Source organism: Pan paniscus, chromosome 15 (assembly GCF_029289425.2).
Source record: "Pan paniscus chromosome 15, NHGRI_mPanPan1-v2.0_pri, whole genome shotgun sequence".
Lineage (NCBI taxonomy): Eukaryota > Metazoa > Chordata > Mammalia > Primates > Hominidae > Pan > Pan paniscus.
In genome coordinates, this window is record NC_073264.2 from 107,608,863 (window position 1) to 107,628,467 (window position 19,605).

General features: G+C 43.1%; 1 protein-coding gene and 1 pseudogene across 1 annotated transcript; both read right to left on the reverse strand.

The window, feature by feature from the left end:
- Positions 1-936: 936 nt before the first annotated feature.
- On the reverse strand, positions 937-8,462 carry LOC100970186 (uncharacterized). Its single transcript, XM_063596154.1, has 6 exons — positions 7,806-8,462; positions 7,160-7,723; positions 6,707-6,863; positions 4,173-4,194; positions 2,724-2,837; positions 937-1,149 (listed from the first exon to the last, which is right to left on the reverse strand). The coding sequence occupies exons 1-6, from the start codon at positions 7,849-7,851 to the stop codon at positions 937-939; spliced, it is 1,116 nt and encodes a 371-aa protein (XP_063452224.1). The 5' UTR covers positions 7,852-8,462.
- A 9,249-nt stretch (positions 8,463-17,711) lies between these two features.
- LOC129393791 (immunoglobulin heavy variable 3-30-3-like) lies at positions 17,712-18,495 on the reverse strand (annotated as a pseudogene).
- Positions 18,496-19,605: the final 1,110 nt, after the last annotated feature.

A 19,605-nucleotide genomic window follows, 5' to 3' on the forward strand; every position in this document is an offset into this window, starting at 1 on the left:
GAAGTGTTCAATTTTACAAATATGGTCATAGACATTATCATTATCCACATAGATAACAAGTCAATTACCCTCAAAATATCCTCTTGTTCTCTAATTCCTCCTTCCTAGACCTTCCCTTCTCCTACAATATTGACAGTGAACTACTGATTTTTATGTAACTTTAGATTACTTTTCAATATATCAGGTAATAAAAGTTATAGATTTATGTGTGTTGTGGGGTGGCTGTATATACGTTTCTGTGTGAGAGAGAGAGAAGGAGGGAGGAAGGAAGGCAGAAAAAGAGAGGAATCCTACATGGTTGACCACAATTTATGAGGTTCTCAAGTAATTATGGGGAATTAGTCCTTACAGACAAGGCTGATATAAGATGGAGAGGACAACTTGACACACCTAGCTATGGTTATATATTTATATAAATATCATTTTCTAATCATACAAACACATGCATTAGAACAGATGTAGTGGAGGGTGTCTGGTGGTGAAACATGATGGTGACACAAAACGCCTCATCCAGCCCCTTTTCACACCAGCTGCACATGCCCTGAGGTTGAGCCTTGAACCTGCTCTTTCTGAATCCCCACAATAATCCTGAGCCCCCCGCTGTACCAAGCACCCTTTGGTGTCCTGATTTTCCCCCATGGTTCCCGAGAGCCCCCAGCTACCTGCATGCCTCTACAATGGTCTTGAGTGCCCCTTGGTGTCCTAAGGGACCCTGGTGTCCTGAGTAATCCTGTCCATCCTATGCACCCCCACAGGGAGGCTTGGATATGAGTTCACACTGTGGTTTCCTCAGTGTGTCTTTTGCTCTAAAATACGTGGCTATGTGTTTGTTGCTCACATAGTTCAGCTGTAAGAAGAACTACTTTTTGGACATGGATCTGGAGATGGTGACTGGACTCTTGAGAAGAGGCGAGTAATTTGTGCTCCCTCCATGACCTATGCACCCGATCCACTCCAGTACCTCCCATGGGGGCGCTGATGGATGCAGCTCCAGAAGGAAACACTGGTTGTGATGGAGAATGCAGAGATGGCACAGGTGAGGGAGAGGGTCTGTGAGGGCTTCATCAGGCCAAGAGTGCACCGAGAAACACAGTTGTCGGCATGCACAGGTTCTGGAGAACACATTGAAATTTCCAAATACTTAGATTTCTATGAGAATAATGAGCTCACTTGTGTTCAATTAGTGAGTCTCCTAGCGTAATGCAGTGGATTCTGATGTTGGATTCAGACAAATATAGGGTCACATTTTTCTCCATACTTGGAACCAAGTAATAAAGAGAAACTTATGTCAGGAGAATGGCCATTGAACTATCTCTGTTCATGATGATTTTCAGAATAGGCTTGAGATGTGATCACCTAAAGAGTGTCCTAATGCTTAACCCACAATTAGACCTCAGCAGCAATCACTGGCAGTGGAGGTCGCCCACATGGAGAAATGTCTGACTCACTGAAGCTGCACCTGGGGGTCTCTGCAGGCTCTGAGTTGTGCAGAAACAGCTCCTCCCTTAGACTCAGAGTGAGGACAATCTCTGCTCATTCTCTGGGGAAGGTGAGGATTAGTGTGTGGAAAGAACCCAACTTACTTTGCTCAAGATCTCTGTACTTGAACAGAAACAAAGAATAGGAGAAAAAATGATTTCGGTTTTACATAGAATAAATTATCATGAGGAAGGCAATCATATGTCTGGATCTTGCACAGAATTAAGAAACAATGAATTTGGGGTAAAGTTGAAAATTACAATTTCTTTGCAGATTCTGTTTTTAGTTATCTATGTCCTCCAAGAAAATGAAGTAAAATCAGGGTTTTTATATAAAAATTCACAAACAGGGTGCTGGTCCTGTGAATGTACCTCCCATCTCTCCAGCATCAGGGAAACCAATAGACCGGGCAGCCAGCTGCTGCACTGCACTCTTAACACCCGCCACCTGGTGTGTGCCAAAGACACCCATCCTGGGAGCTCCTCCCAGACAGTGGCTGTGCACAGTGGAGACACTGAGGCATGGCTGCTGCTGGGAAGCACTGGACATCCCTGATGGACAACTGTGCTCTGGGAGGCACCAATGGTCTTGCTGGACTTATCTTGGACCACAGAGTTGTTAGGGAAGCTCCATCAAACTCCCATCCCTCTCCAGCACTAGTGGTGAGACTGACATTCTGGGGTGACAGTATCTACAGCCCCACCTGGCCTCCTGTGCATTTTTTGCTTCCATTACTTACATCTGCTTTGGGATAAATGAGAATGTTTCCTCTTCTTATAATAAACTTTTCTAATCCAGAGACCTCAGGGGTGGCCACAGAAACATAAATGTCGAGAGGCTCCAAGTGAAACTGTTGGATGCAGAGGAAGCCACAGACCCTGAAGGAAAGCAGCCCATGACGACCGTCTGCACCTGCCCTAGAGCTGCCCCTGTTTTCTCTGGGTTCTGAGTGCCCACTTTATCCCAGCCTCCTCCCTTATCATTGCAGGAAACTCTGTGTCTGTGTTCACACCAATGTCTTCTTACCTGGTACCTTACATATGGTAATACACAGCCATGCCCTCTGCTCTCAGACTATTCATTTGCAAATACAGTGAGTTCTTGGTATTTTCCTTGGAGATACTGAATTTGCTCTTCACAGATTATGCATAACATATCTGACTTCCATCACACTGTATATCTACTACTCACTCCAGCCCCTTCCCTGGAGCCTGGGAAACTGAGCTCATTCAGTAGCTACTGACGGTTAATCCAGAGTCTGCACAGGAGAGGCTCAGGGATCCCCCAGGTTGTCTTGGGTCTTCTTCGGACTCCACCAGCTGTACCTCACACTGGACACCTGCAAACTCGTAGACATCCTGGTCAGAAACGGCCAGACATATCCACTGGTTATCTCAAATTTATTCACTCACACTCTCTCTCTCTAGTTCACCTTTTAAAACAGAAACAGTGAAAACCCAGCTCAGCCCAAGCTCCATGGTTAATCCTCTGCATTTAGACCTGTTCACCAAATGGAAACCCCTGGGAATCCCAGGGCTGGGGCTTCTCTCCCAGAGCTGCAGGGTCAGGGCTGGGCTGCTTTTCATCAGCAGAGGGAGAAAACTATTTGCGTGTCTCCTCTTGTATAGCAAGCTCTGGGATGGGAATCCTGAGGAGTGGCAGGGCTCAGAGCAGATAAAGTGCGCTGGGGGAGATTTGTAGTAATCTTATCATTCAGAACAATATCATTTTATATGATTGTGCCCTGATAATCATTTACCAGTCATCATCTTATCCCATTTTTACATATTTACAGAATACATTTAATGCAAGTGTCAACGTCACATTTTAAGGAAGATAAATTACACACAGAACAGAGTGTTTATACAATGCATTCAAGGTCACACAGCTGGACTGAGTTAGCCCCATTATCTCGGCCTGTGCCTCTGACCACTAGAGGAGACTGCTCCCCTGAGACAACTCCAGGGCAGTGTGAGACATGCCTAGTGAGGTCTGCAGGATTCCACCCCTGCCAGAAAACATCTCTGTTTTCTTTTAGTGTGTTCTGCTACTGACCTGAAATACATAGAGAGAACCAGTGTTCATGCTTGTGTACTTTCAAGAGTCAGAGATGTTTCGAGTGTTCATTCCCATCTAGTTTTGGCTCCACCTCAATAAATGTATTCATTTGTTTCTTTGTTACTGCTTTATTTAAGTACAATTAATAATTAATTCAAATATATACTGCATAATTTGGAAAATGGTAACATGTGTGCAACCCTTTAATCACAGCTTCAATTAATTTGTGTACAATTCACACCTAAATCTTTGTGTCACTTCTCTGTAATTTTATCTCACCACCCCATTACTTTCAAAACCCAATTCTCACCAAATATGTAATCTTCTCTGTTGCTTTAGAATAGCTGTACCTTCTGCAGTTTATACAAATAGAAGTTTATGAAGTGCACTGTTAATTTGTTAGCTACTTCCACTCAGCACAGTTATTTGTGAATGCAGCCATGATTTTATGAGAACGAGGATGCCTTGATTCTAATCCTGTGTTGTACTTTAGTTCATAATCATACGTCAAATTGTCTAACATTCACTTGTAATGGATATGGATACTTGAGTTGTTCCCTTAATTTCTGGCTTTCACAGAGAGAGAGCAGTTACTCAGTATGGGAATGTGAAAAATGAGGAAACTATGATCTTACTCTTTCCTCATTGACAACAAACCTGAAAAATTATGAATAAATGAAGAAGAAAACCTTTTAACATACCTGAGTTGCTTTCATGGAGCAAACAAGAGGACTGAAATCTGAGGAGGCAGACACCTGCAGAGAGGACTGGGGCCCACATGTTACCGAACCCAGGGCAGGTGCCACGGGATGGCATTGAGAGAGGAACAGGCTAACCTGGAAATACTTATTGAGGATTTTTTTTAAATTTTGGATGCATGTGCTAATGGTGTTAGATGTGAAACTATTAGTCCTTGCAGGCTTTTTCCCGGGGATCTGAAAAATCCACAGTCAGCTCCCTTATCTGCTGCCCTGCAGTGCTGACAGGAAGAGAAGAACGGTAAGGACTGTGGAACGCCTGGATTCACCTCCACTGTCTCCAGGGGAAATCCACTAAAACCTGAGTCCTATGGCCTGTGATGTGGTCAACAGAAACCAAAGAAAACAGACGATTCCAAGGAGACTCCATCCAGATGAAATCCTTAATCTTCAGGTTAAGTACAATGGAGGAGAAGCTGAGGACATGGCAGAGAAACCACTGTGGGTTGGAAAAGACACTCTACCCCTGGGGGAAGAGGTAAGAACAGGCAACTTGGGAAGGCCACCCTGAGAATCATGATTACTGCATATGCATAAGAAGGAGGTTGTTTTGGAAGGTTGGAGAACGTCCCCGTTTGTTCGAACCCCTTCTCCACATGGTCAACTAGGTCTGCAGAATAGTGAAGTAGCTGCATCAGCTCCATTCTGGCCTCTGTCATGTGACAGTTTTGGTGGATTTGCTTTCTGCTCTCTCATAATTTGTTTCCTCTCTCAACTCCTAGCTCCATTCTTCTTTTAATTCTCACTTTATTGAAGAGATTCATATTTAGCTTAGAATATCAAAACCTTTGGAAGTAATTTTCATCTCAAACCTACCAAATCTAATGAGCTCTCTCCAGGGGTGCCCATCTGTTTTTTTTCTTCCTTTTCTATGGGGTATGTCCCTTGTTTCTCCCTGAGTCCAGCTCTTATTTCTATATGCATGAGGAGTCTAACCATCACACACCCAGGAACATCTTGGAGCAACGTAACCTACCATCCGTCTCCTCAGCCCTCATGTGCACAGTGGCCACTCTGTCAGCTGCTGTATGTGCTTTAGGGCTTTCCATGTAAAGGTGTCTCTCACTTTCCCCCCAAATAAAGTTCCTGGTCCTTAAATACCTTCAAGAGCCAGTCTTCTTTACTGGCCCTTTGTTGCTAATATTGTTTTATTCCATTAAAATACACTGGGAACCTCAGTGACTATTGTCTGACTTCTATTATCCCATTGTCTGACTTCTGCCTGACTGACCCACCCATGAGCTTTAATCCACTGCTCTGCAGCTGATGGGGCCATCTGGACCTTCATTCATAAGAGGTGTGTAATTTATTAGAGAAGACCTGAGATCAGCAGGCGCCTGAGCTCCTCAGAACACAGGTGTGTCCTGCAGTAGAGTGTGTGTGACTGAAATCACACGTCTGTATAACTTGTAGCCTCAGCCCATAAAGTGATGCCAGCTTCTGGCCATTCCTGGGCAACCTGATGTGGGGTGCCCGCAGAAGGATGGGTACATGACAAGGATGTTAGAAACCGATGTGGTGTTGGGGGCATGGACGGCCAAATTTAATTTAAATCTATTCTGTCCTTGATACTTGGGGAAGACTGGGAGAAAGGGAACAGAACTCAGACCCTGTGTAGCTCCTAACTTAGGAAGGGATTCAGTGCAAATTGTGAAAGTTGAAGGAATAGACTATACTTTAAGGGATCATTTCTATAGTTCGTTCGAGGAAGTTGAAGGAAAACAGTTATGTTGGTGATGTTGGTGTGTTTTCCTGTGACTTACTTAGGAGACAGCAGAAGATGTTCAGTGGTCAGTCTCCATGCAGCTGGTCCTCATTGTGCATTTGTTATATCCACATGAAAGATAAAAGAAAATTTTGTGGTACAGGCAGCAGGGCTGGTTTCAGAGACACTGCACCAAGAATGGCCAACAGGTGCCAGGTGCGGTGGCTCACACTTTTAATCCCAACACTTTGGGAAACTGAGGCAGGCAGATCATGCAGTGAGGAGATTTGAGACCATCCTAACACAGTGAAACCCTGTCTCTGCTAAAAATACACACAAAAAAAATAGCCTGGCATGGTGGTGGACACCTGTAGTCCCAGCTGCTCAGGAGGTTGAGGAAGGAGAATTGCTTGAACCCAGGAGACGGGGGTTGTAGTCAGCTGAGATTGCACCACTGCACGCCAGCCTGGCCACAGAGCGAGACTCCGTCAAAAAAAAAAAAAAGGCCAACAGGGCCATGACACATTTTGATATGAGAACTACTATTTCTGCCAACTTCATATGGAAATCTGAGAGATGTGCCCAGCCTCAGGGGGCTGCTTCTCCCTCCAGGAGCTAACAGAGTTATGTGGTATTAGTCTGTCTGGGTCTTCATAAGAAGACAACAGGAGTGGGTGGCTTAAACAACAAATATTGATTTTCTCACCATTCTGAAGTCTGAATGTCCAAGGTCCAGGTGCTGGCAGGGTTGGTTCTTGGTGCGGCTTCTTCTTGGCTTGCACCTTCTAGTCCACTATGTCTCCACATGGCCTCTTCTCTGCGTGCACAGGAAAAGTGAGAGGTCTCTGGTGACTCTTTCACTTCTTATAAAGACAACAGATCTATTGCATTACAATCTCAGACTTATGATCACATTTAACCTTAATTCCATCCTTAAAATTCCAATATAGATCAATTGGATTTAAGGTTTCAGCATTTGAATTTCAAAGACAGCACAATTCAACTGATGACACAAATCAAGAGATGGTGAGAAGTATTAGAATATTTTTTTTAATTAAGAAGGAAAAATGGGACATTCAGGAACTTGTAGGAAAGTTCCTAGTAATTAGTGACACTTTGACTCTAAGAGGAAAATTTGCCTTCCTCCTTCCTTTCCTACCACAAGGATGTGAGGAAGCAGAACCACAGATAATAAAGAAAGAGGAGTCCTGGGGACAGCTGAGGTCCTGGCGAGGAGGGAGACCACTGAGCTGATGAGGAAGCCCCGCCCTCCCGGCACCTGCTCCTGACCCGGCCTCGGGCTCTGTGGGCCCCGCGCGCCCCCTGCTGGTCCTGAGCAGCACCTGCGCCCGCTCCTCCGCCTCCCTGCAGGGAGGTTTTTGTCTGGGCTCACACTCACCTCCCCTCACCGTGCCTCTCGCACAGTAATACACGGCCGTGTCCGCGGCGGTCACAGAGCTCAGCTTCAGGGAGAACTGGTTCTTGGACGTGTCTACTGAGATGGTGACTCGACTCTTGAGAGATGGGTTGTAGTAGGTGCTCCCACTATAATAGATATGCCCAATCCACTCCAGTCCCTTCCCTGGTGGCTGGCGGATCCAGCCCCAGTAGTAATCACTACTGCTGATGGAGCCACCATAGACAGCGCAGGTGAGAGACAGGGTCTCCGAAGGCTTCACCAGTCCTGGGCCCCACTGCTGTAGCTGCACCTGGGACAGGACCCCTGTGAACAGAGAGAACCACGGTGAGCCCTGGGATCAGAGGCACCTCCCATATCTCCATGTCTGCAGCCTTGAGACACTCACATCTGGGAGCTGCCACCAGCAGAAGGAAGAACCACAGGTGTTTCATGTTCTTGCACAGGAGGTCCAGGACTCTCAGAAAGTATTTCCCATGTGAGCTGGACCCTGAATTTAAGGAAATGTGTGATGGTTTCCTGTGGGTGCCTAAGTGAGATTTGCATGTGGGTGGTGCCTCTGTATGGACAGGTGAAAAGGGATGAGGGAGGCCCCAGTCTTTTAGGCTCTCCCTGGGAGGAGGATGCTGGCTGTGCCCTCTGAGAATTCAGTTATCTTCCTGGAGCCTCAACTCACTATGTCCTGGCTCCTCTTGTCCCAGGTGAGGAAACAGATTGCAACAGCAGCTTAATGTAACAATCACGTGAGTTCAGACACACCAGGATTCACTTAACGTTATTTGTAGTTCAGAACCTCCATCAGGTTGAGAGGGAATCGCTCTGTCCCAGGGAGTGGGTCTTAAATAGCAAAACGGCCTCAGAAAACCCAACATAATCTACAGGGAGACCTCAGCACGGCAAGCGAGGAATCACTACAGCCACCAGGGGGCTCCGGATGCACTGATACGGCCCAGACACATGGCGAGTCCAGGAACTGATGGGGACCTTGGGGCAGCCTCTTTTATTATTTTTTAGGATTCTGTTGTTGAAGGTCACAACACTGGGCCTGACTGCTCCCTGAACCAAGCCCAGCACAATGTGGTTCACCCCAGTGACATTTTCAGATCTTTCTTCCTGTAATGAAAGCACGGTGTGATGTGTATGCACTATTGTGTTTACCTAATGAATGTAAAGAGAAGCACATTTCATGCAGTTGTATTTTCATAAATGTCAGACATTCATCATGTTAGTGTCTATTTTTCCATAAATCTGTACTGAACAAATTATTCATTCATTGATTTGTAATAGTCTTATTGAGACATTATTACTATACATTAAATATTGCAAAAAGTGTGTGGTTTAATAAGTACTCAAGCCAAGCCTGCTGGCACACAACGGTAGTTCCAGCTACTTACATGGCAGATGCAGGAGTATTGTTGGAGACCAGAAGTTCGAGGCTACATTGAACTATGATCCCACCACTACACTCCAGCCTGGGTTGCAGAGTAGGACCACATCTCTTCAGAAAAAACAAACAAACAAACAAACAAAACAAAATGTTATTCCACTCGTGCTCACCTGTGCATCCCCAAAAGCCATCCAAATAATGAATAAACAAATTACACTTAAAAGTTTCCTTGTGTTCCTCTACAATTCCTCCTTCCCAAATATTTTCTTCCCCACCATATTCTGAGTCAGTCCTTCACATTTAATACCTTAGTTTTGAGTTTCAAGAATTTATTATACAGGAATTACATAGTATGTGTTTTATTTGTGTGGCTTGTCGCACATAACTACTTATGATGCAAACATGTTGAGCATCAACAATGTATTGATTCTCATGATGGATGTTATTACCATAAATTAGCATGCCATTACTGTTTATCTATGTATCTTCTTGATATTTGTACCATTTCTAGTTGCTTACTATTACACATAGAGGTGCTTCTCAGCTTAGAGATGTAAGCACCCCATAAAAATATGTTACTATTCTTATAACAAATACTAAACTTACTGATCTGCAAATTAGCATATATACATCAAATTTTTGATGTTATAGGACAAACAATATATCTGAAATCTGAACAGACATAAAGACTTGCAGGGAAATAAACAGGAGCAGATGATAATCTTTTCTGGGACAGAGGCTGCCAAATGCCATTTAAGTTAGCACACGATTAAAGTAGACGTATTCATTGGGTGGTTTCAATTTGAGTGTGATAGAGAAGTTATTGTTTAAATTCTCAAAGTGTATACAGTTGAGAGATTCCTCCTGCTATTGAAGCCTTTTTCTTCAGTACTGGGGATACATCACAAAATGCTCCAGCCTCTACCCCTTGGGATGGTTCTGTCAGGGAAAGCAAAACAGCAACTACAGCTGAAGTGCATCCAGACACACCTCCCCATCAGCACTACATTGCAGGAGAAATTATCTGCAGAGGTAAAGCCACCAAAACCACTGTTCTACAGACACTGGAGAAACCAATAAGAACTGGGAGGGGAGAGAGGAATGCACCAAGTCCCTGTCCAGGCCCACCTCCCATCTTCCCTCAGGAGTAACAGCCTTATTCAAAAGGAAAAGGCAGAAACTGAAGAAATCAGTGGGAAGACATAGTGGCTGCTGAAGGAATATATGAATAAAAATGAAGAGGCCAGGTGTGGTGCCTCACGCCTGTAATTCCAGCACTTTGGGAGGCTGAGGTGGAAGGATCACCTGAGGTAGGGAGTTTGAGACCAGCCTGACCAACATGGAGAAACGTCATCTCTACCAAAAATACAAAATTAGCGGGGCATGGTGTCACATGCCTGTGATCCCAGCTACTCTGGAGGCTGAGGTAGGAGAATCACCTGAACCTGGGAGGGGGAGATTGCAGTGAGCTGAGATGGCGCCATTGCACTCTGGTTTGGGCAAGAAGAGGGAAACTCCACCTAAAAAAAAGAAAAAAAAAAAAAAAAGAATGAAAAGAACCGGCCAAGTGTAGATGAAGGGCCCTGGAAACCTAGCTACTTGCTAGTCAGGAGGTTGAGGTGGGAGGATTCTATGAGACAGGAATTTAAAATCACCGTGAGCTCTGTTATGATCACACCACTGCAGTCCAACCTGCACAAGAGAGTGAGACTCCGTCTCAAAAAAAAATTAATTAATTAAGAATTTTACACAATTGTAAAGCTACTCAAATAGAGGAAGTTAAACTGCGCATCTTCACATATCATCAGGCACTTCTGATATTTTGAAGAAGACAGGTGACCTAAGACCTTCAGAATAAGCTGATGATCTCAAATCATGAAAAGCTTCCACACAAGACATTGGACCAGAATCCTCCTCCATGTCCTCCTCCTACTCATTATTCTTTGCTTATAAACAGTCTTCTCATTTTCTGCAGACCTGGCTGTTGTCCACCCATATTGGAGTCTTGTCTCTTTTCTTACTCATCATTTGTATACTTGCTATTTAGAGTAAGTCATCAGACTCTGTGTTTAGGCCTGACTGCTGAGAACTTCAGGCTCTTTCCTCCATCATCTCTTTTTTTAAGCATACAAGGTAAATCTAGTTAGAAATCACAGGAGCTCCCTCATTTGATGCCAATTTGACCTTGAAACCCCACAAAACCCTTCCTGCAAGTAGGATGCTCTGCCCCGCTCCCCACCAAACCATGATAACAACCCTGAGCCAGTCTCCTTCCCTGCCCTATCAAGCCACTTTGGACCTTAATGAGAGACCTGCCCTGCTCTCAGCAGACACCTTAAGGATGCAGGTAACTATCCTTACCATACTCACTTGGTGTGAGTGTGTGGCATAATCAGACTCAACATCCACAGAAAATTTTAGTGGAGATCTCTTGGCATTGGCATGGTGTCGGCTACAATGGATGCTGGGAGCTTGGTGTCACGGCTCCTTCCAAAGGGCAGGCCTGCTCCCTGAGTTAACTCCAGGATGCAGTTGGACATGCCTCCTGGGGTCTGGGAAGCTCCTTTCATGTACTGAAATCCTGTCATTATGTTTTTGTATTCTAGTGTCTCCCTCAAAGTACAGTGAGACCCATGGTCCATTCATGTGTGTATTCAGGACTCTCTGAATTTTATGTATTTTATTCATCTCTCTCTACTACCTTTTCTACCAAATTAGACATTTTAAAATTTGCAATATTTTAATGAGGTGAAATTAGCAAATAAGAATCTTTACATAAAGTGTACAATTTTACAAATAGTGACATAATCCTCACTTTTACTAACAGAGAAAAAATCAATTATCCTAGAAATTTCCTTTTGCTCTCCTGTCGGTTCTCCTTTCTATACCATCTCTTCTTGTACCATGTCCCCAGTCAACTACAGATCTTTTTATGTAACTTTAAGTTCATTTTTACTTTATAGAAATTATAGAAGTGGAATCGCATGTATGCACTTTTGTTTGTTTGACTTATTTTACTTATTCAGGTACTTGTTATTTTAAGCACGGTGTGGAGTGCATCCAGCAGTACTTAATTGTAACAGTGGGTATTATTCCAGTAAATGAATTTTCCACAATTTGTTCACCAGTTAAGCTGCTGAATAACAGTTGGATCGCTTTTGGTCTCTGGGTATAATAAACAAAGATGCTACTTAGCTTAGAGAAGTAACAAGCTGAGAAACACATGGTTCTTATTTTTACATAACATGAATAGCAGGCAAAGCAGAAAAGCTGCACACTAATCAATTTGCTTCAATACATCAGATAATTAAAGTTGGGAAGCTCTGTGTGTGTGTCAGTTCATGTGTTTTTGTGTGACAGAGAGAGAAGGGAGGAGGAGAGACCATGATAAAAAGAGACCCTACCTGTTTTGACCATAATGTGTGAGGTACTCAAGTAAATACAGGGACTTAGCGCTTGATGGACAAGGTCCACATAAGATGGGGAAGACAACTGGATGCACCTCCATGTGGGTATACATTACTATTTACATAAATGCCATTTTCTAATCTTATCAACACTCAGACACATTAGAAGAGATGCAGTGGAGGGTGTCTGGTGGTGAAATATGATGGTGAGAACAACCCACATCTACAGCCCCTTTTCTGCCCTGTTGTACTTGCCCTGATGCTAAGTCTTGATCCTGCTCATCTTGACCCCCAACAATCATCCTAAGCCCCCATACTGCCCCGAATGCCCCCTGCTGTTCCTATTCACCCCTGCAGGGAGGGTTGTGTCTAGGCTCACAATGAAGGCCCCTCATTGTGTTTTTGCTTCAAAATGCGTAGTTGTGTGTTCACTGGGCACAGAGCTCAGCTGTAAGAACTGTTTCTTGGATGTGGATATGGACTCTTGAGAAGTGCGTTGTAATTTGTGCTCCCTTCACAACCCATGCACCTGATCCACTCCTGTCCACCTTCCAGGGGCAAGCAGATACAATTCTAGCAGGAAACACTGGTTATGATGGGGAATCCAGAGACAGTGCAGGTGAGGGAGAGGGTCTGTGAGGATCTCAAGCCAGAAGTGCACTGCGAAACACAGTTGTCGATGTTAACAGGTTCTGGACAACACGGTGAAAATCCCAAATACATGCATTTTTTATGAGCATAAAGAGCTCACTCCTGTCCAATTTGTGAGTCTCCTAGAACAATTCAGTAGATTTTGAGGTTAGAATAAAAAGTATTATCACATGCTCCTTTCCTCAAACTTGCAACCAAATAAAAACGAGAAACTGCTGTTTAGAAAAATGAACATTGAATTATTACCACGGTGTGTGATAACGATGATTTTTACAATAGGATTGACCTGTGATAACCTGAAGACTGTCCTAATTCCGAGCCACAATTAGACCTGAGCAGCAATCACAGGGAGTGAAACACCTGACTCAGTGAAGCTGCACCTGGGGGGTCTCCGCAGGCCCTGAGTGGTACAGGAACAGCTCCTCCCTCAGACTCAGTCTAAGGAGAACTTCTGCTCTTTATCTGGGGAGGTGAGGGTGAGTGTGTGGAAAGTACCAAACTTGCTCTAATCAAGATCTCTGCACGTGGAAGAAACCAAAGAATAGGAGAAACAACTGGTTTCAGTTTCGATCGAACAATTTCTCATGAGAAGGGCAGTACCATGTCTGGATCCTGCACAGAATTAAGAAACAACAAATTTGGGGTAAAGTTGAAAATTACAATTGTTTGCAGATTGTGTTATTAATTATCTATGTCATCTGAGAAAATGAATTAAATCACATGGTTTTTATATAAAAATTGACAAAGCGTGCTGGCCCTGAGAATGCACCTCCAATCCCTCCAATATCCAGGAGCCCAATAGACCAGGCAGCCAGCTGCTGCACTGCACTCTAACACCCATCACCTGTGTGTGCCAAAGACACCCATCCTGGGAGCTCCTCCCAGACAATGGCTGTGCACAGTGGAGAGATTGAGGCATGGCTGCTGCTGGGACACATGGGAGATCCCTGATGGACAACTGTGCTCAGCGAGGCACCAATGGCCTTGCTGGACTTAGCTTGGACCACGGGGTCATCAGGGAAGCTCCATCAAACTCCCACCCTTCTCCAGCACTAGTTGTGGGTCTGGCATTGTGGGGTGGCAGTGTCTACAGACTCACCCGGCTCCTATGCATTTTTATGCCTCCAAAACTTACATCTGTTTTTGGGACATATGAGAATATTTCCTCTTTTAAATTAGTTTTCTAATCTAGGGACCTCATGGTGGGCACAAAACATAAATGTACAGAGGCTCAGAGGGGAAATATTAGAAGCAGAGGAAACCACAGATCCTGAAGGAAAGCAGCCCTTACCCTCCCTCCATCTGCACCTGCCTTGGGGCTGCACCTGTTTTGTGAGTGCTGAGTGTCTCCTTTGGCCCAGACTCCTTTCTTCTTTTTGCAGGAAATTTTGTGTCTGGACTCACACCGATGTTTCCTCACTTGGGACCTTATGTACAGCCATACACAGCCATGTCCTCAGTTCTCTGACTGTTCATTTGCAGATACAGAGAGTTCTTAGCATTGTCTTTGGAGATGGAGAATCTGCCCTTCACAGAGTCTGCATGGTGTATCTGACTTCCATCATCTTTTCTATCTATTACTCACTCCAGCCCCTTGCCTGGAGACTGGTGAACTCGGCTCATTCAGAAGCTACTGAAGGCGAATCTAGAGGCTACACAGGAGAGTCTCAGGAACTTCCCAGGTTGTCTCAGGTCCTCTACGGGCTCTATCAGCTCCACCTCACACTGAACACCTGAAAATACACACAAATCCTGGTCAGAAACTGCCAAACATATCCACTGTTTCTCTCACTCATATCCACTCACTCTCACTCACTCTAGTTCCCTATGAGTCACCTTTTAAAATACCAACAAGAAAAATTCAGCTTAATTCACACCCCATAGTGAGTTCTCTGTGTTCAGTCCTGATTACCAAATGGAAACCCCTGGGAATCCCAGGGCTGTGGCTCTTCTCCCAGAGCTGCAGGGTCAGCTCTGGGCTTGTTTTCACCAGGAGAGGGGCCCTCCCTCCTTCTCTATAGCAAGCTGCAATGTGGGACGCCTGAGAAGAAGGCAGTGCCCAGAGCAGATGTCAGACTCCAGGAGGACTTTAGTGGCAATGGTAGCATTTGGAAAAATATTACTTATAATGTGACTGTGCCATAAAACTCATTTAGCAATTATGATTTTTGGTTTTACACATGTGTACAAATACAAATATAACTGCATTAAGCAAACTGTAAGAGATATAAAGAAATAGAAAACAACACAAAAATAACAGAAGACCTTAATACCTCATGACCATAATGTTTAGCTAATCCAGAAAGAAAATTCTTAATGTGCCTCTGAACTTGAACAACACTATGGAACAAATTTATCTGAATGATATTTACAGAACCTTCCAATGAAGAGTCACGTAATATACATCCTTCTCAAGCACACATTGAACATTCTCCATGATAGGTTATATGTTACATCATGAAATGAACCTGAACATTTAAAGAAGAAATGCCAGCCCTTCTGTAACTCTTTCAAAAATTGGTGAGGAGTCAACCTTCCAAACTCTTTATATATATATAGTAAATAAACTTTATGTTTCTCAGAGATGACACTGTAAACAGTCACAGATTTGCATACAATACAATTATGTCTTGGCTATTTACAATTTACAGTAGTGGTTCTTCCTCTGAAAAATATAAGTACAAAACCTAAGTAAACAATGAGGTACTGCCATTTGGGATTTATTACCTGTCATAGCTTAAAGAACTGGCCTTTAGCAAATATTAAACAAATCAACCTGAATAAAATAGTCAATTAAATGACTTATTTTTTCTAATTTATTAGAAAAAATTCCACCAAGTTTCACCTCAAAATGGATTGCATAAGTCTAAAAACAAACTTAAAAATAAATAGGAAAGGTAAGCAGTTCTTCAAAAAGAATGGAAGAAAGGAATAGAAGGAAAGCTCATAAACCAGGTTAAGTCATTCTGAATATCTTTTAAACAACATAAAATTCTTCCCAACAGAAAAGTGAAGAAAAACTATCACCATTTCTCCACTGATAACATCTATTTTAAAGGTAGTCTGCCATATACCTTCTAAACTCTTTCTATGAGGCTACCATGATAGTATTACCAGTAATAGACAAAGGCACCACAATAAAAGAAAACTACAGACCAATATCATTAGTAGACATGAATTAATCCCCAACAATAGTAAACTGAGCTCCAAAGCTTTTTAGAAGACCGTACACCATGACCAAATCAAATTTCTTCCTGAGATGCATACTTGATTCAACATTCTCAAATCAATCAGTTTGGTACACCACATTAAAAAACTAAAGAAAAAATATCTCAGTAACATTTCATCAGACACAGAAAAAGAATTTGAAAAAAACAGTTTCATTATAAAAACTATGAACAAAGTAGGAAGACAAGAGAACAACTTGAACATAATAAAAGCTGTTAAGAAAGGCCACAGCTATTATTACACTCAATAGTAAAAGGTTAGAATATTTTGGTCCAATATCTGTAACAAGGCAAGAAGAAAGCTTTAGGCATTTCACTTCCAGGCCTCAACATTTGTTAAAAACATAGAAAGTTCTGGCATAAATACCTACACAGAGCTTAGACATAAACCCACATATTGATGACGAGCTGATTTTTAGCATGAGAACCATCAATATGACATGGCTACATTGTAGTGTCTTCCAAAGAGGGTGGTATGAAAACCGGATTTTCCCATGAAAAGAATTAAGAATTTTAGGTTAGAATAAACACAAAAATTCACTCCAAATGCCTCAAATATCTAACTGAAATACCTGTAATTGTAAAACTCCCAACCCTCAAAAAATTAGCATCTTTTTCAGGATATTACATTCAAATCACCTACAAAAAAAGCAGAATTGAACAAGTGGGAATAGACTATGAAAAAGATTCTGCAAAGCAACAAAGTAACTACAACCTACAGAATTGGATAATATGCCATATATCTAAAAAAGTTTTAATGTCCAAATGTAAAAGAAACTTCTACAACTCAACAGCAAAAAGAAAAATAGCCTCATTTTAAATAATCAGTTTTACACCTTTAACACTGTAAGAACCTACAACTCAGGTTAATGTTTGTCTCCATGGGCAACGGTCCGTCTTTGTGTCTACTTAGCTGGACAATACTGTGTATTGATTTGACAAAACACTAATCCATGTGGTGGTGTGAATTTTTAACAGACGTTATTGAAACTGGAATCGGTTGACTCTATGTTAGGTAGATTATCATTGATAACCTGCTTGCCCTGTTTCCATCAGAGCAGAACTGGAGAAGGTAAAACTCCACGGTGATTAAGCAGCTTCAGCTCTTTCTGAGACTTCCAACCTGCACTTACTGATGGTCGGCCCTGAGGATATTGGATGTTCCAGCCATCCCCCAAAATTGTCATCCCCTACATCTCACAGGGAAAACATCTTCCTTTTGCAAAAAGCAGGAAAAACAAATGGAAAAAGGAGAAAAACGACGAAAAAAGAAAGTTAATGGATTAGGAACAAAAGAAGCACCAGATCGCTCCTGATACTGATTTGCATACTTTCGTGTCCGGAGGAGGATCAGACGTGAAATCTGTGAGGTTCTACATGACGCTGACCCTGGTTCAGCCTCTCTATTGTCTGTGACCAGGACCCGTAAAGACTGTTCCAGTCAGGGAATCTCACTGAGGTCCCTGTCCTGGGTCTGACTGGAGAAGACTCACCGGGAAGCCCTGAGGTTACTCTGGACTCTGATGGTTGTGACCATGGTTGAGGAATTTTCATCCGTGTCAGCGTCAATCTGCATTTTGTGCCAGGGAGAAAAGGTCCTTATATGCATAGAAAAGACATTGTTAGGAATAGTTTTCTAAATTTAAGAGGTTCCCTGGGGAACTGTCAGAAGAAGACAAAGTCCCACATCCTGACAGGAAACAGCCTCCATCTGCACCTGCCTCCGGGGCTGACTCTGACCAGTGGCTCCTGAGCGCCCCCTGCAGCTGATTCCCCCCCAGCGTTCCTGCAGGGAGGTTTGTGTCTGGGCGCACAATGACTTCCCCTCACTGTGTCTCTCGCACAGTAATACACAGCCGTGTCCTCAGCTCTCAGGCTGTTCATTTGAAGATACAGCGTGTTCTTGGAATTGTCTTTGGAGATGGTGAATCGGCCCTTCACGGAGTCTGCATAGTGTTTATTACTTCCATCATACGATATAAATGCCACCCACTCCAGCCCCTTCCCTGGAGCCTGGCGGACCCAGTTCATGTGGTAGCTACTGAAGGTGAATCCAGAGGCTGCACAGGAGAGTCTCAAGGACCTCCCAGGCTGGACCACGCCTCCCCCAGACTCCACCAGCCGCACCTGACACTGGACACCTGCAAACAGAAGGACACCGTTATCAGAAACTGCCACACAAATCCAGTTTTTCTCACTCATGTTCACTCACACTCAGTCTCTCTATTTCTCCATGAATCACCTCTTAAAAGAGCAACGAGGAAAACCCAGCTCAGCCCAAACTCCATGGTGAGTCCTCTGTGTTCAGTGCTGATCACCGAATGGAAACACCGCCGACTTCTAGTGCTGGGCTCCTCTCCCAGAGCTGCAGGGTCAGGGCTGGGCTGGTTTTCATCAGTAGAGGGAGGGCCCTATTTGCATGTCCCCCACGATATAGCAAGCTCTGGGGTGGGACATCTGAGGAGAGGCTGGGCTCAGGGCAGATGAAGTGTCCTGGGGGAAACTGGTAGTAAATCCATCATTCAGGAAAATATAGTTATATATTATATGCTTGTGCCTTGATTAACACTTAGCTCTCATAACTTTCTTTTATTCTTACATATTTACACAATATATTTAATGCAGGCTTCAATGTTATATTTTACAGGAGATAATTTACATAGAGAACACAGCAGTTGTGCAGTGTGTCTAAGATAACACATCTAAAAATTTAGTCCTATTACCTGGGACTGTGCTCTAACCTCTGGAGGAGGCAGCTCCCCTGAGACAACTCCAGGGCAGCATGGCCCATGCCTAGTGAAGTCTGCAGGATTCCCCATCTGTTATGACAACTTTCTGTGATTTACCTAAATACGCAGAGTGAACCACGGTTCGTGTGTATGTTTTTGGAAGTCAGTTATATTCCTTGTGTTAATATCGATGTATTTATTGCTGCAATTCAGTCAAATATTATCTCATCAGTTTCTTTATTGCTTTATTCGAGTGTAATTAATAAATAATTCAAATTTATGGTGAATGATTTGAAAAATGTAGACCTATGTTTGCAACCATTTACTCAGCACTTCAATCAAGGTTTGAATAAATTAATCCCTAAATCTTTCTCTTATTCCTCTGAAATTTAACTCACATCCCCATCACTCCCAATAGCATATTCTCAGAAACATTTAAATCTTCTCCATGTTAATTTATAATAGTGGCATCTTCTAAAATTTCTACAAATGTATCACGTAAAATTTACTCTCAATTCCTTAGTTTCTTTCACTCAGCACAATTCTTTGAGAATTTAACCATGTTTTTTTCAATGAGTGAGGCATGACTTGATTTCAAGCTGCATTAGATTCCAGCACAGAAATATATGCCAAACTATTTAACTGTTCACTTGTAACGAAATGTGATTGTTCTCTCAGTTAATGGATTTGATAGAGAAAAGCAGCTACTCGGTATGGGAATGTAAAAATGTGTAAACTATGATCTTATTCTGACCTCATTAACAACAAAGCTGAACAACTACAAATA